This window comes from Diadema setosum, chromosome 20 (assembly GCF_964275005.1).
Source record: "Diadema setosum chromosome 20, eeDiaSeto1, whole genome shotgun sequence".
Lineage (NCBI taxonomy): Eukaryota > Metazoa > Echinodermata > Echinoidea > Diadematoida > Diadematidae > Diadema > Diadema setosum.
In genome coordinates, this window is record NC_092704.1 from 10,623,933 (window position 1) to 10,650,774 (window position 26,842).

Genomic DNA, 26,842 nt, shown 5'->3' on the forward strand with positions numbered 1-26,842 from the left:
GATAGCCCTGCCATCATCGTAACCCAAGCATTGCCAGGTATATCCACCTACACACCTGTGTCTCGAGGAGAAGTTATGTGGTTACAACATCTTGTCCGGGCATGGAAGCGCTGGGCGAGATTCCGAACACCGGAACTCCTCTGGATGGGTGTAGGTAGAGCCCCACCCACTAAACTGTGTCCAATTGAGTTTATGTGGCTCTCCCTGAACGGATCCATCTCGGATCATCTCAACGATTGGTGCGTCGGTCAAAGAAGTGTTATGTTGTGCTTTTGCTTTTTGTTTTCATTAAGGACGTTGTCAGCTCGGTAATGCTGCACAGGTGCCAGGGGAAGACGAAGCGCCTTGGCCGGTAGCATCTGGCGTCTCAGTGGTCTGACGCTCACGTCTCAGCAGGATCTGGCCATACTCCTCTTCGGAGAGAAGACCCTGCAACTGCTGGTCGCAATCGCCGAGCCGAAGTAGGACAATGGCCACATATCCCTCAGTGTTCGGCTGTTGAATTTTATAGGAAGTGACACACAAAAAAAGAAGAAAAACATGAGATCATAAATCATACCACTATCCGCAAATGATTACGTCTGAATGAGCAAGCCGTCTAATGTAAGGCAATCAAAACTCATATTCAAGATATTACTCTTCCATCATCATTAGTCCATGTTACCATTTTATGACGTAATGGATGATACTGTTATTAAAACGGCGGGTAATAGGATAAAAGGAGGGTATGAGGAGGGCGCAAACGATGATAAAAGGAGGGTGAAAGTATTTGCATAAAAACGCCCAGTACTTATTCCATGAATCGCCCAATTTCTTTTGCTAACACACACACACACACACACACACACACACACACACACACACACACACAAATCAAGTCCAGTCGATTCTTTCTTGACTCTGTGTTACATTAGAAATGTAGAACACTAGATGCAACCTTTGATAAGAATGAAGGCGATATTTAGTGAGGCCCAGTAGCCAGGGAAATTTATTTCTTGCTCAACAAAGTCTGATACGTTTAGTTAATTTTTTTTTTTTTTTTTACTTACGGTATCACTGAAAGGAAGTGGGAAAGGCTTGTGGTTAAGGGTCGGATTTTCAACCCGGACCTCGACATAGAATGAGTCTTTGAGCTTGACGCTTACTCCGTCTGCGGTACTCCCGTTTACTCTACGGAATTTTGGTATAGGATATGGAATAAGAAAATGGGATTGAACTCCGGCCTAGAAGGCAAGCTACGCTTCTGCACCAGAAATTTTTACTAATGCACCGTTCCTCTCCCCCCCCCCCCCCAGAAAAATCATAACAAAATAAAGCAAAAACTATCGAAAGAATGACAAATCGGATGTAGTATTCAACAGCTTCTAGATATTTTTCAATGACTCGAGGAAGCCCCCCGTCTCTTCGGCAAAGCAATTGATCGTTCATGTTTAAATCAATACTATAGGCACACACACAAACACACACACACACACACACGCTGCATAATCTATAAATATATGTATATAATTCAAAAATAACATTAATGAATGTATATACATATATCTATACATTTATGAATATAGTTACATATGAAATTTATAAGTTTATATGTATATAATATATATATGTATATATATATATATACATATATATATATATATATATACCACCTTAAGGAGAGGAAAATATTTTGCAACACTTCGGAACACTGCTTCTCGAAGCGCAAACAATGTTCAGTTTTATTTGATGTACTAGTTGATTCCGTTTTGCGGTTTGAGTGCATAACTAACAAGTGCCCTGGCAGAGTCAAACCCTCGTGTTGATCTCAACCTATTAGTCACTTTTATGCCCAGGGTCTGCCATATCTACCTCTTAGCTGGCTTTGAAGACAACCAACAATGGGGTATCGCGTTACAAAGGCCGGCTAATCGATGATATCTCGTCGACTAGATTTGCAAACAAGGCTTTGAGTTTTCTTTTTTTTTTCAAGGAGGAAAAAAAAAGAACGTTTCAATTGATTGCCCCTCAAGTAGATAACATAAAGAAAGAAAAAAGCTTCCTTTTGTAGAGTGCTATATATCGAGGGGGGTTGGTAGACATTACTAGTATGCTGACAGCCTAATCATTTTTCGTTGATGCGAAAGAAATCCTCACAGACCTTCTGACGTTCTTCGCTGTATATCAATTAAGCCAGTGTGACTCATCCTATATATTTGTCTCAAGTGAGAAGAACGAGACACACTTTCAATCTGCAATACGCATGCACATTCCCAATACACATGATTAAAGATTAACCGAGGCAGAATTGCACATTGTGTTAAGCATGCAGGTGGTGCACTTAATCAACACGAATGCATGCGTTCACGATACATCAAATCAAATTACGCAATGAAATGAAAGCGAGTAATGACAAGATGTTGTCAAGATTGAACGATTTTGCCCTTACAGGGAAAATAGATATACTTCAATGTCTATTAATCATTTTGAACGATTGCTGAAGGAAAGTTTGCAACAACCTTTTATCATAGAAACAACTTGACTCGAAGTCAAATTATATCTTATTCAAATTCATTGAAGTCGCTACTTCTGTGTGTCTGTAACTACATGTGCATATAATTGCGGTTCTTATCAATTCGAGGTTTTTTTATTACCCTTATAGGATGCACCAAGTCTGTATACATATAGCCGCCATGATGATAATCTCAATTCACAAAATATTTGAGAACAATGTCATCAATAGTACATTTTAAATTGTAAATCCGACATTTTGAGTGTGAAATTTAACATTTAACAAAGGGTTGGAGGAGTGACACCGTTTCAAATGCTGATATATACAATTTCAGTTTTGAAAGCGTATTCCCTAAGTCCCTTTGATAAGACAAGGAATGATAAATTCAACAAATACCCGTACTATTTTTTACAAATTATACAAGAAGTGTAAACCAAATGTTTTGAATTGTAAAAATATAAATAATATCGAAAATAATTCGTAGATGTAAGATAATGAATTATATACAAGAATTGGAAAAAGCAGGAGGCGATACGAAGTGAAATGATAGAGCAAGATAATATGATAAAATAATTTACATGAATTATACATGTGTAAAACAAATGTCTTGAATTGTAATATTAAAGTATAAACAATATCAAAATAAGGTTACAGAAATAACTGGTAAATCTAGGATAATGGATTATACAAAAGAATTGCAAAAGTTAGTGGGAGATATCATTTTAATTTGGAAAGTAATAAGTGAAATAATAAATGAGATAAGATCATATGATAAAGTTGATGGTATGAATATAAATATATTTGATAAAGAATTGAAAAATCCCTCTGGTATTACAAATGTAATTAGCGCATTTTTTTTTCTTTCGTTGGAGCTTATTTAGCTTCAGATATATATTGTGACAATCTACAATAAAAAAGAATCTTGTTGCTGCTGAAGTAGCACATGGTTTGATATTAATTTTACACAAGAAAATTGTTTAATTCATTCAACCGAAAGTTCTGTATGAACGATGGACTCACGCACGCATATCATGAATATAAATATGAGTATGAATATAAATATAAATATAAATACAAATATAAATATAGATATAAATACAAATATAGATATAGATATAGATATAAATATAAATATACATACACGCATGGATATACTCAACCGACACGGTTATACAGTCGATCTCGAACAAGTCGAAACAGTATAGCTATTAAAGTCGAAGTAAAGTATGCCCGGATGGAAATATCTAAAACTTCTGTAGTTGATATTGTGTAAAATCGAAATTCATGTCAGTCGAAAGATTTTCTCCTGTCACTTTTGGATTCAACTTAGGCGAGGTTAACTGTATATGAAAAAGAAACTCCTCCACGCGCGCGCACGCACACGCACACACACACACACACACACACACACGCTAACGCATTAATCCAACAAAAAGTTGTCCGCCTCTTTTTCTCATCCACTCACCTTCTTTCCTTTCTTTCTTATTTATACCGTCAAGAAAAATCTACAAGGAAGGTTCTTTTTAGCATACATGGACCTTTCATTACTATCAATAGCCGTGAGTGGCGCTTGCATTCTATTGACTGCAACACACACACTTACACACGTATATACACTCAAACACATACCGAATCATCTACGTTATTAACCATAACTTCCGATTCTCCACCCCTTCGCCATTTCATCAATTTAAGACATTTTTATCAAGAATGCATACCTTAGTTGTTAACAGTTGAGGTTGGTGCACGAGCATTTCATTGACTTCTACCAATTTCCCGCGAACACATGGATAAACGACGAACGATGCGCCATCAGTACATCGCACCGTGCAGAGTGGAGAGTCCTCGCGAAGATACTGAGCGCCCTACATTAGGTGAAGGGAAAAAAAAGTTCATGCATGCATATCACTTGAATTTCTAGTAAACATACGGTAGATGACGACGTTTATAAAATGCAGCAACAGCAGCAGCAGCAGCAACAACAACAACAACAACAATGATCTAGAAACGTATCAATGACAGATGAAAAAAAAAAACAAAAAACGGCGAGACTTAATAGCTATAGGTGATTTCCGGTCCACCAAACACCGGCCCTGAAATGGACCAATTCTCACTCCAGGAAGAATTGGGTGCATATGGTGGACCAGAAATCACCTGTTAGCTATGGCTCATGCCATGGAAACCTTCAAGAATATGAAGGAAGAATTATCAGCAAAGTATCATGATTTCATATTTTCATGTACAAGCTAATTAGCGATTGTAATTTGATGGTATCATCTCCTCATTTGAATAAATAGCTGGTCGCGAAAAATGCTACGATTCGGTTAAAGGAATTGTGAAGTTTTGGTCGAGATTGGGCTTCTGGTTTCCAAATGTTTTTGTGAGATAATGAGAACCTCTTATGAAATGTAAAGGAGCATATAATTTTACGAGAAATATAAAGTTTATTTGATGAAAATTGGTTTTGAAATGGCTGATATATCTAGAACAAAGAAGTCATAATAAAAAGGTGGGACCTACCTTTTATTACGACCACTTTGTATTACTTTGTTTTTGAATATTTCAGCCATTTCGTTATCGATTTTCATCAAAGAGATTTTGAATGCCTCTTAGAATTGCATGCTATTTCATATTTCATAAGTGGTTTCCAATTATCTCGCAAACATTTAAAATCTGAATCCAAGATCTCCACTAAAACTAAACCACATCCCTTTAAAGGGGATGGCTAGTAACTGATGAGTGGGCATCAGTGGGAATGCTGGGGATGATTGTTCCAATCCTTGTGGGATTCATTTAAGAGTAGATTATATATCTATTGTTGTGTGAAAATTATTTGCTTCAGAATGGTCTCATATTCAAGTAATGCGCAGTTTAATGTTTCCAGGTCAGCATGCTTGTACAGTGACGGGGCGATCGTTAACGGGCCGTTACTATCCATCCCCTTTAAACATGTCCAAAAGGAATCCAAGATTCTCTTATTACGTCCACTGGAAATGAAACGAATACCATTATGTTTCTCTACCTTCACATATTTTCTTTGAACAAGAGACAGGCGGGTCCGACGCTCATCTCAGCATCGCACTCCGCCTTTAACACAATCCTCTTGAGGCAAATCATTTCAAGAAATCTTGACATTTGGGGATTGTTGCAGGCTCCTGGGCATCAACCTCTTAATTTGAGGTAATTGGAAACCCCCCTGGTGGCGCCGTTACCATTTGTACATACTATAATCCCCTCCCTCCTCAATATTCCTGCCATGATTGGTAATAATCTAACTGCCAATTCTCAATAAGAAAGTGCTAATATCAAAAATTGATGATTCCTGCCGTGTTTGGTCAAATTGAGCCACCCGTTTTTAGGAATATGAAAATGTATTGGGGGGGGGGGGGGGTGGGGGTTACGCACGACGCACGGCGGACGACCGGACAGTGACCGATTTCAATGGCTCACTTCAGCCATTCATCTCATAGGAGCTAAAAAGCTGAACTTGAAAATGGTGTGAAATAGCATTTTAAGCTACGATGAACATAATATTTCAATCGGGAGCAAATTTGCACACGAAGCCTGCGACCACCAGGAGTGTTATTCACGTTATATGACAGTGTCACTGATACATCTCATTATTTCAAATCACGAAGGTTTCAGAGCAATTAATTTGTCTAACATCTGCAATGGGGGGGGGGGGGGGGAGTGGCGGTTCGAAACTCAAGTTCCTAAAGAGACATGAGCTCATAAAGTTCATAAAGTTCATAAAGTTCATAAAGTTCATAAAGAGACATGAGTATCATGTGGTGTTCAAACAACTGACTGAAGTAGGCCTACCGTCGTAAGATGTTAAGAATTTTTCACAGTTAATTTTGGTATCAGACGTGTCTGGATCCCTAACCCTACAGCGCAGGTTTCTGCCACAGGGTACTCGCAATATCTATTGCTCTAATCGCTGATGCATTGGAGGATAAACTAGTCGCTATGGCGTTGTCAAGGAAATCCAAATACCGACCGAATCGTAACAGGCGCACATCTTCTGCTGTGATTTCATCTTAAGAATATGTTGCATTTAATAAGCACTATATTGTCACAAGCATGTACATTTTAATGCACAAATGATTCGGCATAATGCCATGTACAACCTTTCAGTGTCACTTAGACTATGTTGCCGGGGGGAGAAGTGTTTATTTTTAGCGCAATTTTTACGACCGTCTTTACCACAGGGTTTACCCAACAGCGTAATAATGGCAACTGGTGTGAATTTTTCATCTGCAGTGTGTCGTGCTCTGCATTAATGAGCACTCGTGGTGTCAAGGCTATTCGTGCGGATCTCGGCGGTTTTTTCCTCTTTCTTTTGCTCCTCTTTGGCCACCCGTCTGCTCGGATTTTGTCTTGCCAGTAGAGGACGTGATAAAATGTAACCATTGGACGGGCGACAGCCAAGGCTATCAACCCGATGGGCGGGGCAAGGGTGAAAGTCATCTCCACAACCTGATTTGAGCACGACTGGTAGGCGGGCGGGCTGCACATCTTTGGATCTTTATATAAGGGTTGTCTCACGTTATCAGTCGCATCATATTAGGTCAGTCTGTATAAAGTGAACGAATGCTCAATAAGAGTGTTTTGTACGTGTGTGTATAATTATGTGCGCCCGTGTTTGCGTTTGATGCTTTCGCGAGAAAACAAAGGATCCCAGATAGGAATTTGAGGTTTCATTGCCACGAAGCGATTAAAGAAGAGCAAATAAAAAAGGTAAGAAGGAAACTGGAGTCAAAGACATTGAAAATACAGACAACCTTTCATGAAGCCTTAGCAACATCTGATAATGCATCGAAGTCTACAGTACAAGCAAATAATCAGAGAACAAAATACTTCTTTTTCAGCAAAACAAAAAGGGACTGAACATTAGTAAGACACAGACATAAACAGACATGACGTCATCATGTTTTCAATTTCTAAGTCTTTTTACTCGCACAAGTATTCACACGGCTGCGCTATCGCACTACCGACCTTCTTGCTCTTTCCGATGACCTTGTTGTCTATTCTGTTGGTGTTTGGGCTGACCTGGAAGTCTACCTGGTCCACCAAGTGTTTGTCTCGCAATATAGGGTGCCCTCTAGCGAGAGCTATGACACAGATCCTGCATGGGGGAAAAAACACAACATCAAGAATGTACGACATTAGAAAACACGGACAAGCAATGACGGGGTGAATTGATTACTTTGCTTTTGATTAATCCTTGATGTAAAAAATAAGGTAGAAGAAGTAGGTCTACATACAGGCTTTGAATCAAAGATGCTCCCTGGAAAAGTATAAGTGCGTCAGTATTACTGCTCCCTTGTATCTGTATCTTGTAAAGGCGGCGTGTCGATTCAGTTGAATTAGGTGAATCCGTGCGAATAGGTAGAAATTTGTGGAAAATATCAAGGCTCACTGACAAATTCTGCTAATTCACTCAATAAAACAAATGTGCCAGTGCAGTAGATGGGTTTTGATGACCGCGAAGCATGGATTTACTGGAATTTAGACATTCTTAGAAAATTAATTGTCAGACTGCCATTTTTAAATGACACAATCTCACTTAGCCTAATTTCAAGTCAAAATTCGGACAAATCCACAAGAACCTGCTCTAAGAAAATCTAAAATGTTCTGTATGCCCTAGTTAACAGACATGTTACATTGCAAATCTGAACAAATATGGTATTGATATTTGTATTTTAACCGAAACTTCATATTTTCCACACTGATCTACTCTGTATATTTTAAAGGGAGGCTGCTGATACCACTTAGATATAAAGACAAAAACATTTCATATGATGTAGTGATATTGATAGCACCATTCACATACCATTGCAATATAAGATATCATTGACCATAATTGACCATAAATGATCACTTCTTCATAAACAAATGCTGCAGCTTTGTACACAGTGTACATTATTCTGAATACTTCTGTACATATACAGACAAGAAAAATTCTCCAACTGAAAGATCAAAATTTTACTTACTCATCGTTTTGTCCACGCAGTTATATACATTGCACATAAAAATCATGTTTTCTCATTCAGCCTTTCCCTAGCAACAGCTTTCTTTTTATGGCAAAACTTAATGAAGTGCTTAAAGTTGTACTGTCAAATCACAATAATTTAATCTGTTTATATTTGGAGATAATTGAATCATTCCATTCACTGAAAGTGGAAATGATTCTACCAGAAACAACAAGATTTCGAGTTGCTCGATGACTATCAAAGTTATATATAAAACGCTTACATAATCACTCCACCAATTAAAGTAACATAGATTGCTCCCGTTGAAATGTAAAATAAGGTTTCCTCATTGAGTATTTCTGTTGGAATGTTGTGGAGTGGCGTTTCACACCTTAAACTTATAAGGAAACACTTTCTTCAGGTTTGATAGATAAAGATTATTCACTTTTTTTGTTTGTATCATCATCGTTACTATCATAAACTCCCTTAAAATAGCCACTGCTTACTTATTCTTTAACTTCTGGTCGCACCTATATTCATCTCGATGGAAAATATGGCATTTTACTCTGGAGGTTTAGATTAAAATTCTTAAGAATCCAATGTACAACATCTGCCACGTGCAAACACTCAATAAATTGTAATATCCTCTCAAACTTGAAAATTTCTGAAGAAACCACTGGCAGTTGACACTTTCACCCCCGCTCCCTAGTATAGTTGCGAGGTCTTGGGAAATGCAATTAAATGTCAAGGATAATAGAAAAATCCCCAAAACTGTATGTACCGAAAGGGAAAAGGGGCTTTCCGTGACCCGTTTATGTCATTCCAAAGCCTGATATATACGATGATAGACGCAAGTAATAAAATATTTAGGTTAATTATCAACCGTGCTTGATGAACCTGTCACAGTCGATTTATTCCTCTCGATTCTGTCTCTTGTCGAATTCATTGTGGCATATAGCGGATTCCGGTACATGTACAACTGTATAGCTACAGAAACCATTGGCGACACGTTGAATGAATGTTCCTGCCTTTAAGGATGTTCGCGTCCTAGTTCCCAGTTATACGCAAGTTTCTCTGCTGTGGCTGAACATTTTCTCGTTTTTTTTTTGTTTTTTTTTTAATGGGTGTGTGCGTTGGGGGTGGGGTGGGGGATAGGAGTTGTACTTTATATATATATATATATATGTATATATATATATATATATATATATATATATATATATATATATATATATATATATTGTCCATCCGTTTATGTGTAGAGCATGGAGCTACTGTATAGCTCTTAAATCAAAGTGTATAGTCTCTTTTATCACCAGTGTAGTGACGTCAGTAGAGAGGGAGTTTCATCAACACTATGACGGGTTTTGACGTCATACACGTCCCCATACATCCCACCAAATTTCGGCCGACCCTCTCGACCAAATCTCTATTATGCAAATCATCACGCGTCTCCCTTTTTTTCTTTCAGATTTGTGATGGCGAAGTTCTCCTTTATGGCGTTATAAGGCAGTATGGCGCTCCAACCCGACGTCTTTCAAAAGCACCATAATATACATAACGTCTTCCCGACCCTAGAAATCAACACGACCATCTTCCACCACTCCCGCCTCCCGCCTCCCCCACCCCCCCCCCCCCCCACCCCCGGCACCGTCTACACTGGTCTTTGGGGTAGCATCTTCATCAGCACATAATCCCCGACGCTATATTTACACAACTTGTGGCGCCGTCAAATTACAGAATGCGACTACTAAACGTGTAAGATCGAGTCCTTCACTCATTCTTTGCTCTTTTCTCCCCCTTCTTTGCGACAATCCAGGAAATCGTGCCCACGCGATCAGCCTCTTCACACATCATACATAAAAAAAGAGAAAAAAAAAATACAGACGTGCTAAGTCGATTCACACGTCCAATCTTTTGTAAGAGAAGCAGGTAATATACACATGGTCAAAACAATAATTGAACGTGCCCAAGAGATACACCCTCCTTCAATAGTCTGGATTCCTCCTCGTCAGAAAGTTAAGACAGTGAGTCTAAGATATTGTAAAGGTAATGAAAAAGCACAAACAACTATACGTTCACCCTTTCCATTGATCAGACTCACCTATACCAATATTCATAGCTCTACCGTATGTCCCCAAAAAATTACGAGACCCTCCGCAATGACATCTTTAAAAATATTGAATATCAAATAGAAATTCAGGGTATGAAACTATAACTGATTGCCCACATCTTACAGAAAACCCCATTCGATTTGCTTCAGGGGTCAAAGAGAAATGAGGAATTTTGTACAGAATGTCGGGAATCTCTTCCCTCCAAGTTCTGTCTCTTGTATTCACACACAAGATCATCGAAGTGCTAAACTTGGAAGAATAAGACTCATGACATGCTTTACAACAATCCACATTTCTCTGTGACCGCTTAACTAATTCGAATGGGGCTTTCTGCAAAATAGAGCTAAAATGTTATATTTTAAGACCCTGAAGTAGCGTTTAAACAATCTAATCATATTAAGTGTTATCAATGCGAAAATCTGATTGTAATTTTTTTTTTGACATACTGTAGATGTGAGCGGTTTCGGAAGCCTTTTTTTTTTTCTTCTCAAAAAAGGAACTCTCCTTTTTTTAAATAGTGTACTCACGTTAAAGAAGTGTACGTGACAAAAGGAAATACCAAAGACAATCATGCATGAACACGTAAAATTTGTCAATGCATGTTGCAAAGCATTTCGGTTATTTCAATTAGACATTGAGAAATGATAGTCTTGATGAAAGACTTGGTGCACTTTATCAAAAGCAACAAAATCATACATGAGACCTACATTTCTTAAAGGTACTGTTTACCATTGGGAGCAGTGACTGGAAAAAAAATCGAGTTATCACTCTTGATGCATACATGTATGTGTAGGTCAATTGTATAAAAAAAAAATCCTAACATTTTTTAATAAAATTTTTGCAATAAAGCCTGAAATATAAGGAGATATCACTATTTTTTTTTATCAATAACCCATAACTGTAGACGGTTTATTTCTTTATCAAAGAAACAATTTTATCATAACGATTGTTCACATTTTGTATATATTCAACAATACTTAACATCACTCATACTAACATTTTTAGATTGGTGGTTTCTATCCCTGACTCACATTTTAGAACTATTTTGAAGCACTAACACTGGGTTTCTGTTTCATCTGCAAATGGTATGCATTTAATGACGGAAGACAGAGATCTTTCCAGCGTCCATTCTAACTGATTCCTCGTCATTCCATTGCTATATTAAGGTCGTAATCGTTGGATATGGGCATACTTTGATAGCTATTAACGATGATGACAAATTTAATGTAAATGGCAATTTGGGACAAATTTAATGTAAATGGCAATTTGGGGCAAATTATTTGTATAGGGCCCCAATTTTTCTCTTTCTTTTCCTTTTTTCTTTAAAACAACAACAACAAATGGCTATCGAACAAAACTACCTATAAGTTAAGCAATTGTCAAACAGACATCTCGAGCTTTGAACGTATTCAGATGCAGTCAAATATTCGTACAGCCGAGTGTTTGATATAGGAAGTCATGTAAGACGTTAACTCATTTCTTTGTTCATATTTGTTCTGATAAATAAGTAAATACATACAAGGCAAGTGCTAAAATGTGTCTCGCCCATTCGCGTAGAAGAAATAAATGTTTTTCTAGCTCCCGGAAGTTCATTGACCCCGCCTCTGAGCTTTGACCTTGTGGTGACCTGCAACTCCCCAAGGGACATTTACCAGCCAAGTGTTGTCACAAACGGACATATGGATCAAAAGTTATGTTCACCTTAATCGAAACGCGCCGTAAATACTTAACACTGGACCCTAAGAGTTCGTTGACCCCTGTCTGTGACCTTTGACCTTGTGATGAACTTAAACTCCCCAAGGACATCTACTATCCAAGTTTGGTCACAAACGGACATAGGGATCAAAGGTTATGAGCCATAAGCGAAATGCGCCGAAAAACTTAACATTGGGCACTAAAAGTTCGTTGACCCCTGTCTGTGACCTTTGACCTTGTGATGAACTTAAACTCCCCAAGGACATCTACTATCCAAGTTTGGTCACAAACGGACATAGGGATCAAAGGTTATGAGCCATAAGCGAAATGCGCCGAAAAACTTAACATTGGGCACTAAAAGTTCGTTGACCCCTGTCTGTGACCTTTGACCTTGTGGTGACCTTCAACTCCCCAAGGGCTATCTATCATCCAAGTTTGGTTTGTGACCTCCCTGGTCACAAACAGACTTATGGATCAAAAGTTTTGAGCCATAATCGAAACGCGCGATCGTGGATATTTTGGGTTCCTACCGGAATGGAAAACAGACATATTCAGTTGGTCAATCATAACATTTTTTTTTTTTCAAAACAATTTACCATGGATTTTGCTTGATGTCACTTACTATAATCCACTCGCGAGAGTACCCAAAAGCATGCCTTGAGTTCGATAATCATACATCTAATCAAAGATTGATTCACGGAACGACAAAAAACAAACAAACAAACAATAAAAAAGCAAACAAACTGGAAACATGTGCCGATAGGGTCATGTCTGCTTCGTTAAAATGTTTTAAGTTAAAGCTTCAAATCAACTGTGGATCAACACATAGTAAACTAGAAATATCGCTATGGCGACTGGTATGCTCCGCAATAATGCATGGTTCTCCTAATAGGTCTATGGTACGTCTTGACAACAGTTTCATATAACTAGCAAAATATTTAAATGACATGTTTGTCACAAATGTGTTGAATGCTCACTTTCCTTGAACTAGGTTTCATAGGATGAATGGCTATCTGGCTATATTGTCTAAGAGAGGAAGTATTGGGGGAATTAAGGATTTTTACTGGACTTCTGACCCTTTTATGAAATAATTTACGAGAAATTAAGAGAAATTAAGCACTTTAACTTGACCTTTGACCTTTTGGCGAAAAACTTTCCCAGAGAATCTCTATTGGGTAATACATGTATACACTAAGTTTCGAGAAAAATCCTGCAGGCTTTGCATAGATATGATGGAAATAGTAAAATTTTGAGGAGTTGACCATGACCTTTGACCTTTAACCCCATGACCCCCATATTCCCTAGATAATCACTGCCGGTCAGTACAGGCATATGTACAATGTTCCAGAAGATACTTTGAACCATTTCCGAGATATGGAGAAAAAAGTGACATTTTAACAGTTTTCACTTGACCTTTGACCTTTGACCGCATGGCCCGAAACTCTCCATAGAGAATCTTAATTGGGTAGTACATGTATACACTAAGTTTCAAGAAAATACCTAGAGGCATTGCATAGATATGGGGAAATAGTGAAATTTTGAGCATTTGACTTTGACCTTTGACCTTGATCATGTGCACCAAAAAGTTCATAGGCACAACTTCGTCCACTCATACATGCCAAGTTTCATTAGGATACCTCAAACGGTTTTTTTTTTTTGTAGTTACGCTGTCCACTAACTCGTTACGGACGGACGGAAGGACGGACGAACGGACGGAAGGACGGATCGACAACCCGAAAACATAATGCCTTCGGCGACACTTCATTGCGGATTTTCTCACTATTCTCAGACAGTGAGAACCATATTCTCAAAATCACGGAGTTTCTGCCCCACCGCGAGTAACGCCATCAATGGTATACAATGCAAAAGCTACTGGAACAATATTGGATTTGGCGTTCTGCACGTACATGTATGAAATAGATAGCGACCATTTCATGTATTAAACGTCCGTTGCTTCACCTTGAAAAAGAAAATCGAAGATGTAACTTTGAAGAAGTAAAGACTATTAATTTCCTGGGCTTGCACGTACAGTGTATTGGTGTAACATGCATGTACCTTAGGTGTTACCTGTGTCTGCGAGTGTGTGTGTGTGTGTGTGTGTGTGTGTGATCATGTATTTTATGTCCGTGCGTGGGCAGTGATAGGGTGTGAGTGTGTCATCACTAGCAAGCTGTCGCTATTGCGACGGCCCAGTTTTGTGCCGTTAAATTCGCTTCTCCCAATATACGAATTTTCAAGGTACATGTACTCCAAACTATCGCAAGACGTGGCGTACAGATTCAGAGTCGTCGTCGATTACCGCCACTTCGTAAATTCGCAAAAGGCTGCGGAAGGTTTCATGACCTTCTTACAAGGAGGACTGATAAGTTACATCGGAATACACATACACACGCGCACGCACACACGCACGCACACACACACACGAACAAATTGGGAAGGGGCATCGCTTGACTTGATCACGTACGAAGCCGAGTGTCCTCTCTACAGACAAGTTATTGATTGATGCACTCGTCAACAGTCGCGCCGACAGCATCGTGACGAAATCAAAATTGTGTTCAATGACTAACACTTATCTATTAAATGTCAAGTGTGTTTGTCAGAGCAAACAGAATATAATGTATGTCTTACTCATGGCAGGAAAAAAATACAGAGGAAAAAAAAAACAAAAAGCTATGGATGTGAGTTTACGAACACATGAATCGACATTGAGCCACAAGATTCTGCCGCTTTCTCGACTGTTCCCATGTCTCTAATGTTACTCTCACATTCGTAAAGTAGTGGTCACAAAATGGTAGAAAAGAAAAAAACTTTCACACGATAGCCCTTACTCTGTAATCGACTTAATACAAGAAGTGAAACAAAAATATAGCATTAATTGTTGCTAGAAATTGATGCTTGGTATCCAGATCACGAAGGCCTATATACGTATCTCCCGTCTTGTTGCCGTCTATGATTTACAAATCGAATAACTTTTAAAACAACCACGGGACATTTCACACATTCAGATAGAAATGTCAAACTAGAGCAGCTTAATATGGTAGCTACAAACACACGTGTACACTTTAATACAGAAAAACATACGCACACACACACACACACACACACATACATGTGTATATAGTCAACCTTGCCTAAGTCGATCTAGCTCAAGTCGAAAAATGACTAAAGACATTATCTACCATTTGCAGATGAAGCAAAAACCTAGCTTTAGTGTTTCAAAATAGTTCTTAAATAATGTGAGTTAGGGATAGAAGCAACCAATGTAAAAATGTTAATCAGTATAATCAATTTCAAGTATTGTTAAATATACTATAAATATATGAATATATTTTATTTGTGCATGAGGCCCCAATATTAAGCTCCGCTTACTGGGGATCCTCCTGTATGGTACCTTGACTTTTTTTTTTTTTAATTATCATTACGTCTCCGTTCTTTGTCACAATGATTTGCTTACCTGTCATATGCAAAATCAGCCATGAATTATTATGAACCATCTGTTTATTTCTAAAAGTGATCAGAGTTGATTATATTGTACCATACAGAAACAATAAAATGAAAATGAAATGAAATACAAAATGCGAACAATAGTTACAATAAAATTGTTTCTAGAATAAACCTTTTCCAGTTTTGGTTTATTGAGGAAAAAAAATGTTATCTCCTTTAATTGTAGGGTTTTTTTTAGCAAAAAAAAAAATAAATTATATGGTAGGATACTTTGTTATACAACTAACCTACAGAATGCATCAAACTTAAACATTTTTAAAATCACTGATCCCAATGGTAAACAGTACATTTTCAGTACATCACCAGTCGCGGAAAAATTCTACCCAGGATGAATTCAAAACATGTTGAAGTCGAAGGAATTTTCTCCGGTCCCTTTGGATTCGACATAGATGAGGTTGATTGATAATTATGTAGGCCTACATAAAAATCTGCGTGTGGGTGTGTATTCTTAGAGCCAGTGAAACTCCATGTTCCTGCCAAATTTAGGTCCCGATTTCACAATGCGGCTGTAAAATCACTCCCTCAACGGTACAATCAAGGACATGTACACAATGCGAGACCAATATTTCATCGCTTGGACGGACTTGACGGGGGCACAAATTATGGCAGGAAAGGAATATCGAGAAAGATGAAAACGCTGGGAAGAAGTATCGGATGAAAAAAAAAAGTGAGCTATCATTTTTCCGTTTATGTTCTTGTGTTCTTGAAGCGCCTTAATTAGGAAGTCGTTATCCCATTAAATCCGAATGGAAATTCACGAAATGCATTATTACACGGAAGACGGTGAATAAATTAGACAATAGCAGGTCATTAAACTAACAACTATGAATGCGAATGAAAAAAACAACACATAAATGAGAATAAGAATGATGGCACGCGGGAATGATACACACGTAAATCTGCCTAAAAACTTTACACCAATTGTACATTGCGGATATTAATGGTTTATCGCGCTTCTCGTCACTTTTCAGGGTCATGTGTTGCTTATTGCTCGATGCGCCTTAAACATCTCACTAGGTCAATCTAGCACATCAAAGAAATCCACGAGAGGAATTCGTAGGAAGAATGGGAACATAATGAAATAGTGAAAGACAGGAAATTAGAGTATCAAAAGCAAACAAATTCATGATCAATAGAAGGAGACGATGGAGAAGAAGAAGAAGAAAGCTTAGGAGGAGACAGTCAGGGAGAGGAAAATAATTAATATTTTCGATGTCAAACGAATAGAGAAACAGATGAAAAGTGAATAATACGAACTATAATTCCGGAAAAAAAAAGGAAAATGAAAAGAGAGACATATGACGGACAATAATCATTAAAGAAGAAATCCACCCCAAAAATAAAACTTTAAAAGAAAGAGAAAAATATTCCCTAAAGAATGATAAAAAATGGCAAAAATCAGAAAAGAAATAAGGAACATATAAATGACGGAAATTTCACAATTTTTTTGAAAACATTTCTTGACCAGTCCAATATTCAAATGAGCGAGTTGATGATGTCATACCCTCACAACAGTGTTTCAGAGGTTTTTTTTTTTTTTTTTTTTTGGGGGGGGGGTTGGTTTTAAGACAAGTTTTATATGTAGGCCTATACAGCTGAAATATGAGATTTTGTCATCTCTGTATATGAAATGAATAAGAAATTGTGAAAGCATGACGTCGTCAACTTGATGATTTGAATTTTCATAAGGACTGGTCGAGAAATGTTTGCTGAAACATGTGAAATTTAAGAATGTCACATTTTCCTTATTGCTTATGCGATTTTTGTCATTTTTGCATGGTTCTGTATCTTTCTTTTGAAGTTAATTTATTTTTGGGGTGAATTTCCTCTTCAAAGAGGGCATCGAAAGAAAAAGGTGAGAATATGAGAAAATGAGGAAACAGTGGAAAAAAGGGAAGAGCTTGAAGGATATATCGCATGATGGCACTGTTATCCGGTGTCAGCATTAAAGGGACATTCCAGACGATTTTCATAATTTCACATCATGTAGTACATAAATCGACAACTCCCTGTATAGATTTGTGGAATTTATTGTGCTTCTTGAGCAGAGAAACAATACTTTGAAAAACCTTAAACAAATTACACTGAACAAGGATGATGACATAGAAGATTCACATATTTCAGAAATGATAGCTGTGTAATTCCATAACAATACCGATTGCTTGCGAGTTCACCTGTCTATAATCTATGCATGCCTTCTTCTTTTGTTCTGCTTCCTTGAGCCCCAACTCATGCGTTCTTATGGTGACTCTGCCAAGTCATCATCCTTGTTCATTTCAATTTGTTCTATTTTTTGAAAATATTCTTATTCTTCAACCCAATTATCACAAATTCTGAAACTCTGTCCTCAGTATAACTAATTTATACTTTACTTGTACAAATGTAAAAATCTTAGAATCACCCGGAGGTCTCCTTTAAAGGGGGCTTCTTACCGCTCTTAAATCACATTCATTAATACGTGGGCAGTATACAACACTGTACCGGAACATGTCTCAGCACTCTCATATTTCATCCTATTTTCTCGCCCGACGCTTCCTCTTTCTGTCCGGAGGAAGAGGACCAGGCGACTGAATCATCACGTTTGGATAACGGATGAGTTGAGAGCGAGTCTCGCGGACGGTACAAACGCAGACATGTTTGAAGAAGGAATATCCCGCCTTTCTCGGAAGTGTTGACATTAGAAGGACGAAAAAAAAAGTATAAGAAAGCAAAAGAGAAGAGCACAAAAGTGCGCCACCCCATACATGCCCACGCCTTTCAGACGCTTGCTTTAGGTTTTCACGCACAGTCATGTCCACCTCCCCCCCCCCCCCCCATCCACCATCCAACTTTATAAGAGATCCCGAGTACGAATCGCTACTGCATATCAAACGATGGAGACAGGAAGACAGAGTTCGTTATGAATACGAGTGCCTTTGTTTTCATAAATTTCAAACAACACACAATCACGGAAGCATGCTAAAACGCTGCGTGAAAGATTGAGATTTGGTGGCCACAATAAGCGTACATGTTGTATATTAAATTTATTTCAGCCTGCCAATCGCTAAACGCACACGGTCATTATTACTCAAGTACGATGGGGAATAAATATTGAGCTTTTGAAAGTCATAACATAATGATGATGATGATGATGATGATGATGATAATAATAATAATGATAACAATAATTATAATGGGGATAATAATAATAATAACAATAAAAATATATGGGATTTATAAGGCGCCAAATCTATCCAATAATGAAATGCTCTACGCACAACCATGTGTAAAATATGAATTACATAGAGGCACATAAAGGAAAGAAAACGGCAAAGTTAAACAGGACAGGACATAAAAAAAATATATGAAAATTATAATTCTTGTAAGCCAAATCAAACAAATACAAAATGACGTCGATATCGCTCCAATTACCATGGTAACAACAACTTACTTGTTAGAATGCTGGAGAATGCAAAAATCTTCGCCTTGCCGTCCGTTGACGTCTGAAAAGTAAAAAAAAAAATACATAAAATCGAAATGAATTGTCAATAATACAAAGTCAATTATGCGCCATGTAATACGCCCCAAACTAGTGTAGGCTTTGTCACTGAACTACATCCAACAAAGATGTGGAACGCTAGGCATGTGTAAGTGCAACTGAATATGGTATATACCATTAACCCGCTGCGTGCCACATTGACTTCATGTCCATAGCTTTGTGTGTGAAATTTGTGCATAGTTAACGCAATGGCACAGAGAGGATTAATAAGAGTGTTGATCATTCAAATCCTGGGGCTCTGTTGCTGCGAAAATCATCAAATTGTCACCACTGAATTGTCACCTCTGACTTTAACTGCATAATGACAATTCAAGTGTGTATGATTTCTTATACCTGCATGAAATCAGAGAGAAATTTACATGAATGTGCCTATTTATAAGGGGGAAAAAAACCCGGGAATTTTTATCTTGTCAAGTTTATTCTGTCAATTTAGAAATAGTTTGAACATTTAGCAATTTACAGGTTTTTATGTACGCTTGACGAAACAATCAAATGAAAGAGATATATTTACTTGTTACTTTTTGTTTTTACTTTACCTTCCTTATGAAACACTCAAAATGAATATTTATATACATATAACTATTAAAAAAAAAAGTTTTAGCATACAAATACAGAAATACGATATTGGGGATTCTAAGGGTTATCACAGTCATGATATCAATTTAGCTCTACAAGTTGGCCTGACCCTTATTCACTATTGATCATACTATCTCAGAATGTAAACACATTGATCACGCATCAGTCAGATTTGCAGTATGGGTATCAATCCTATTAGTCTAGCTGCTAAACTTAATTCATAGAAAGTTGACTAATCATACATTGGCTTCACTTTATAGGGATGGTACAGTATTGGTGGAGATGAGGATTGGGCTTTTAACTTCTTGCGAGATATAAAAAAACACTCGTGAAATAGTACACAGCATACCATTCTAAGAGGAATTCAAAGTTTATTTGATAAAAAAATTGGTTTTGGAAAGGCTGAGATATCCAAAAGCAAAGTAAAACAAAGCGATCGTAATAAAACGTGGGTCCCAGCTTTTATTAGGATTTCTCTGTTTTGGGTGCTTCTGCAATTTCAAACCAATTTTCATCAAATAAATGTTGATTTCCACTTGGAATTAGATGCTCTTTCATATTTCATGAGAGGTTTCTCATTATCTCACCCAAAAATGTTAGAAATTTGAAGTTAAGTCTCAACCAAAACTATACAATCCCTTTAATAAGTTCTTCCCGAAGCATTTGATACGTAGTCCCAAAAGTGAAATACAGAATATCTGAGGGTTTGCTATTTCGGCATCAATGACACGAGTGTATATGTCAGCTTCCTTCTCTATCAACTTCTTCAAACCCTGAGTGGTCCACGATGTTCAAGACGAACCTGTTTGTAATAAACATTTCAGTCATTGTGAGGGCATCAGACAACTGATACTGCACAATGATTTCACCAAATACAGTGTCAGCCCTAACGAAGTTTCACCTGATGTTTGGATGTATAGGAACATTCGCTTTCCGACAATTAAAAGAGAGAGAGAGAGAGAAAAAAAAAACACCACGTTCTCTCTGACTTTCCATTTACAGCTCATTAAACTTTCCAGATATTGTAATAATGACAAGTGATGGCTTTGGTGAAAAACAACAACAACAACAACAACAACAAAACGTGCAGTAATTTGGACACACACGACCTTTATTCCATGTGTTCATAACAGATTTTTAGAGGTTAGAATAAAATCGGGGGCACTTGCTTAATTTCATCCATCATTTTCTTGTGATATAAATACTTTCAGAAACGCGTAGGCATGGGCACGCTACGATAGAAAAGATGGTCATTTTAATAATCAACATGTAGCCCTAACTTGTATCATCAAGAACAAAGTGACACGTGACTAAATCTACAAATGAATGAATAGATCAAAAGATAAATCGATAACTATAAGATAAAAACAACTGTTATTGCAAATAAGAAATACAATAACTATAAATGTAATAATGAATATCTGTAACATACAAAAACAGAAAAACTGAAATGAATAATATTTATTGGTGAAAATTGAGTAAAGAAAATGGGATTCCATCGGAATGAAATTCCATTTTCTTTGCTCATTTTTCCACTAATAAATATCTGTCTTACATGAGATTGAATCCCTTCATATATTGTTTGGTCATGTCGCTGAGCACTGCTTGTGTGAGATTTGCAAATTATATTTTGTGCAAGATATGCATTTTATTCCATGTTTCCTCAAACAACACATTTTCATCCTGACTATGCTCAAGGCTCGCAAACACAAGTTATTACATTAAATGGCCCATATAAATACTAGTCGGCGATTGCATGGTCATCAAACAATCATAGGACTACTGCAGTCTGGATCGAAACCATCATATTGTTTGCAGTGATGTCACATCAGGTGATTAAATTCCAGAATTTGGCTGACTGCTGACAGGGCTACAATGAAATTATAATATTATTTCATTGTACACCTTGTTTATATAATTCTGTGAAAGGTAACAAAGGGGAATCTCCTAAAGTTGGATATAATTATAATTCCAAATTTATGATCCGCACAATGTGATGAAATTTGATGGCAATACAATGTAGCTTCACTAGTCTGCGCTAGTAACAGCCACATTTTCTGCATGTTCAAGGTCATATACTGTGTTGTTTGTGGAAAAATTCCACACATGTTTGTCAACCATGCTTGTAGGCTTGACTCGTTTTAAGGTGTGTCAAGTTCATGCAATTACTTTCAGAAAAAAAGTGCACACAGAGAAGTGAAAGCCACTTTGCAATAATAAGGGAGAGTATGATTCAAGGGCACCGAGTTACACAATCTTTTGGCAAAGAGTTAATGAGATATGGTATGAGCTTGGGAATGACTAAATAATGCAAAATCTTCAACATTCCTTTTTTTTTTTTTTTTTTGATCATTACCTCCCTTCATGTTGACATCGATACAGTACAAGTCTGAAACATTCTGGCCTGAATTCACGAAGGTGGTACAATTGAAACCATGGTTTAAACCATGGACAATTTGTATGGAGCGCCATGGAATATTTCGTTACGAAATTGGTTATTTCGTCGATGAAATTATTATTTTGTAACGAAATGACAACATTTTGTAACTAAATGAACATTTCGTCCACGAAATGATAATTTCGTTCACGAACCAGTCATTTTGTCGACGAAATGACCAATTTCGTAACAAAATATTGCGTGCGACACTTGGTGCTCCATGGTTTTTGTCCATGGTTTAAACCATGGTTTCATTTGTACCACCTTTGTGAATTCGGGCCAATGGGTTTGTAACAGACATGCAGAGATAAAGTAATTGTTCGCCAATATGCAAAAACTGGATGCTGTATGCTTGAGGTAAAGGTCACAAATTAATGTATGAATTTGATATAAATGATATATACATCATATATTCTTGAATCTTGGTAACTGGAGGTACCCACTATTTTCCAGTAAATTTACCATTTTTCAATGGCTCATTGGCACTCACTAATTTGAGATGGAAAGAAGATCTATTAAAAAAAATACAAAATATATTTTAAACAGTCACTACTGTTTATCAATGTTTCCACGAATCAATGTTTTCATGATTATCCTACTAGGCGGTCTAATGAGTTTCATCTACCCCTCTTCAGAACCTTATTAACTCAGAATACATTTACATTGTATAGACACCAGCCCTAAATTTTGGAATTCATTAAGTTATACCTGAAATGAAAAATTCTCCATCGTTATATTCTTTTAAGCGTAAATTGAAATCTTTTTTGCTAAATTCTGGCTGAGATATTTATTTTCATTACCTATATAGGTTGCAGCAAACGTAAGGTTCATCATCAGTTATTGAATTCATCCTTTCGCATTGAAAACGGCATTATAAAGTAATGAAATTCATCATTTTATTTCCTTAATTTTTCCACAGCTGCGTGTAGTTACCAGCTGTCCGAAATACTTCCTCAATCCCCTCTTCCGTTTCTCTGTCCAGCGCGTAGGCATTCTCTCTATCTCCTTCTTTCTTTCCTTCCTTTAATTTTGTTTTTTGCCCCATTCCTTTCAATCGTATCCCCCTCAGTTTAGTCATGTCATGTTGTTGTGTCTCTGTTGTTTGTTTCCTTTTGTCTTATTTTCTGTATTATGTATCATGTCTTATGTATTATGTACTTGTAATCATAATAAGTATTTGAAGATACGTGTATTTTAGAGTGGTCCACAATCTACAAGCAATGCTTTTTAGTGGACCTCTCAGTTCTCATTTTTTACCCTTCAAACGTAACTTTGTAATTTCAGTATGTGTGCATATCTTTATAAGTTTGTTGATTACCATTGATTGTCATAGTTTGTAATGTATATATGCTTATGATTGATTTTTTGATTTATTTTGTGTTACGTTTTGTTGAAAGAAAAAATGAGAATGAAAAAAAAGAAATGAAATGAATGACTCCCGATAAAAGATCTTCGACCTGATTCTGTGAGTGTCCCAAAGAGTGTCCTGATTAAAAGATGTCTAAAATCGAGTCAGTTGTACACTTAAAAAAGTTTAAAACATGCACCTTAACATCACATTTGGAACTTGAACACATTTAGGCATCACTCACATCTAGGCTAAGACAGCATAGGTTACACCTGTATGCATTTGCCATAAATAACTTTTAATATCACATTTTAATGACAAATTTTGTTTAGATAAAGCCGTCCACAGGGATTTGAAATATATTTATGGAATTAAAAGTATACTTCACAATGGGGCTAGCCTGAGTTACAGTGAGTCTGGCAGCTGGATTGTATGCATGTGATGCATTGTCTGGCAGACATTAAACAAAACAAAACAAAGCAAAACAAAAACAGAACAAGAAACAACAACAGCATCAATAACCAAAAACAACATGCTACAGTTGGACATTCCATCATACACCTAGAATGTATATTCTGTGACTGCTAAAATCAAATCCATCAAATTCAGGGGCGTATCCAGGAATTCTGTAAAAGGGGGGGGGGGGATGCCTTTACAAAATTAACCCATTGAAGATGAGTCCCAAGAATACTCGGGCAAGTGTCTATGGGAAATGTGTGTTAAAGCAAAATCAGTCCGTCCTCAACGGGTTAAAGGGGGGAGGGGTGCATGCACCCCCTTCACTTTTTCTTTTTACTGCTTTGTTTTAACAACAAAATATAAAGGGGGGTGCATGCCCGTAAATCATAATTCCCCTGACCTTTCCTACCTTGGTAGGATAAATTTGAAAAAAGATTTTATTTTAGACCAACATACATTGTACATCATGACATCTGTGTCATGGCTGACTATACATAAAGTATGTCCCCAAAAAAAATCTATATCGGATTTTGCATTGATAACTTCCAATATGATTAAACTGTCTGAATGCTATTTCAGGGTCTACAAATGTAACATCTTCCCTATATTTTGCAGAAAATCTCATTCAATTTGTTTAAGTGGTCACAGAGAAATATGAATCGTTGTGAAGCATATCGTGGATGTGATTCTTCCAACTTTAGCACTTGGATGCTCTTGGAACTGCATACTAAAGTGTGAACACAATGGACAGAACTTGGAGGGATGGGATTCCTCACATGCTCTACGAAAATCCTCATTTCTCTTTGACCACTGAAGCAAATCGGATGGGGTTTTCTGCAAGACGAGGGTAATAAGTTATAGTTTTATACCCTGAAATTGTATTTGGATTGGTTCACTATTTGTAAAGCGCTATCATTGCAGAGGGTCCTGTTGATTTTTTTTTTTTTTTTTTTTTTTTTTTTGAGGGGGGGGGGGACATACAGTTGCCAGTACATTAGAAAAAGAAATATTTACCGTGAATGTACAGTAGGAGTAGAAAAATAACCTATAGTTTCACACATTATTGGTCTCCTGTTCAGACCACTCACTGAGTTTACAATTTCATTTGGATTGATGTTCCCTGCCACATTAACCCGTTGAGGATGGGCTGATATTGCTACACCACGCATTTCCCATAGACACTTGGCAAAGTATACTCGGGACTTGTCCTCAACGGGATAAAAGTTTATGATTAGAGAGAGTGTGGCTTGTTTGCCCCAGCATTCATACGGTTTGATCATATAAACCGTCACAGATACTAAGAACATATACCAACGTCTGCCTTTAATCTACCATTAATATCACCGATTATTGAGAAACTTTTGAAGATTTTCACTAGGCATACACTTGTACTAGACATTTCATCATTCTACATGTAAGTCATAACTCATACATGTGTGTCTACTGGATCCAGCACAATCTCCAATGACCAAGATCAAATAACTAGACTATGCTATGCAGTAACTAGACAATCAGGGCAAAATCGTAAAATAGGCCTCACCACAGTGCGCGTGCACCCGTGCATTAATAGCAAGCAAGGTTTGGTTAGGGTTAGGGTTTAGGGTTTAGGGTTTAGGGTTTAGGGTTAGGTAGGGTTGTATTTATGGTTAAATTGGCCGTTAAATTAGTCAAGGGGCATTAGGGAGTCCTTCCGAGAATAAAAAGTTGAAGACCAAAGCAAAAAACGGGAGAAAGGGAGGACGAAAGATGCTATGCTGTGGAAATCAGCCCCACCGCGTAAACGCCGTTTGGTGGGGCCGCATTCACGAGTATTATACTGTGGAAGGAAGCCCCAGCGCCGTGCTTATCTACCGATGAACGCCACAAGGGGATGAATTCACGAGTATAAACAGGCGAGCTGCCGACGTAGTATTTGTACGGACACGCAGTGGTGGGGCCTATTTCACGAGTATGCCACAATCAGTCCGTGTTGCTTTTTAGTTTCGCCTTTGCTGCCAGATTGCCTCCTTCATAATTCTACAGTCACACTCTCCACAGACGAGATTCAGTGACAATGCCTGGCTGGCTGGCAACTTCTCAATATTTTTTTTTTTTTCTGTGTCGATCTCTCTCCCGAGTCTTGCATATTTCTATAAAGTTTAGATCTACACATGTATGTCTACATATTGAATTAGAACAAATTTCTCGCTAGATTCTAGTAGAGCTCTACAGTCTTGTACATGTAGAGCTAGACCCTACATTGAGGTCTGGTATACATGTAGACCTAGTGTCTATCATATTCGACTGTAGAATCTAGGCCTACACATGTCGTACAAGCAAGCCCTTCACACCCACAAGATCCAATATGTGGGACCATAGCTAATGATTTCTAGGAATGACTATCCAACGAGATTGCGTGCAATAAAACGAAATTCTGGATGGTATGTTTCTGAAGTCATACAGATACACAATAAATTTGACGATTGCACTATTATACTCACCAGCCTTATACCTGGGAGTGAAATATCTCTCCACGAAAGTTGGGAACACTTTTGCATCTGGCTGTGCATCACTCACGTTGACATCCATGGAAGCTGCCATTTTTGTTGTGTGTACAGTTACCTCAAGATGGCGCTATTAACAAAGGAAACGAGGGAGCTTTGACAACCACTCTTGACTGCACAGAAAGATAAATCCGATTTCAGAGCATGAAAGCTTATGTCGGC

The 26,842-nt window shown here is 37.5% G+C and overlaps 1 protein-coding gene across 1 annotated transcript; it reads right to left on the reverse strand.

Annotated features, from left to right (window-relative positions):
- LOC140243885 (protein Abitram-like) lies at positions 1 to 26,717 on the reverse strand. Its single transcript, XM_072323555.1, has 5 exons — positions 26,618 to 26,717; positions 19,210 to 19,261; positions 7,490 to 7,619; positions 4,210 to 4,356; positions 1 to 495 (listed from the first exon to the last, which is right to left on the reverse strand). Exons 1-5 carry the CDS (start codon positions 26,715 to 26,717, stop codon positions 301 to 303), a joined length of 624 nt encoding a protein of 207 aa, XP_072179656.1. The 3' UTR covers positions 1 to 300.
- Positions 26,718 to 26,842: the final 125 nt, after the last annotated feature.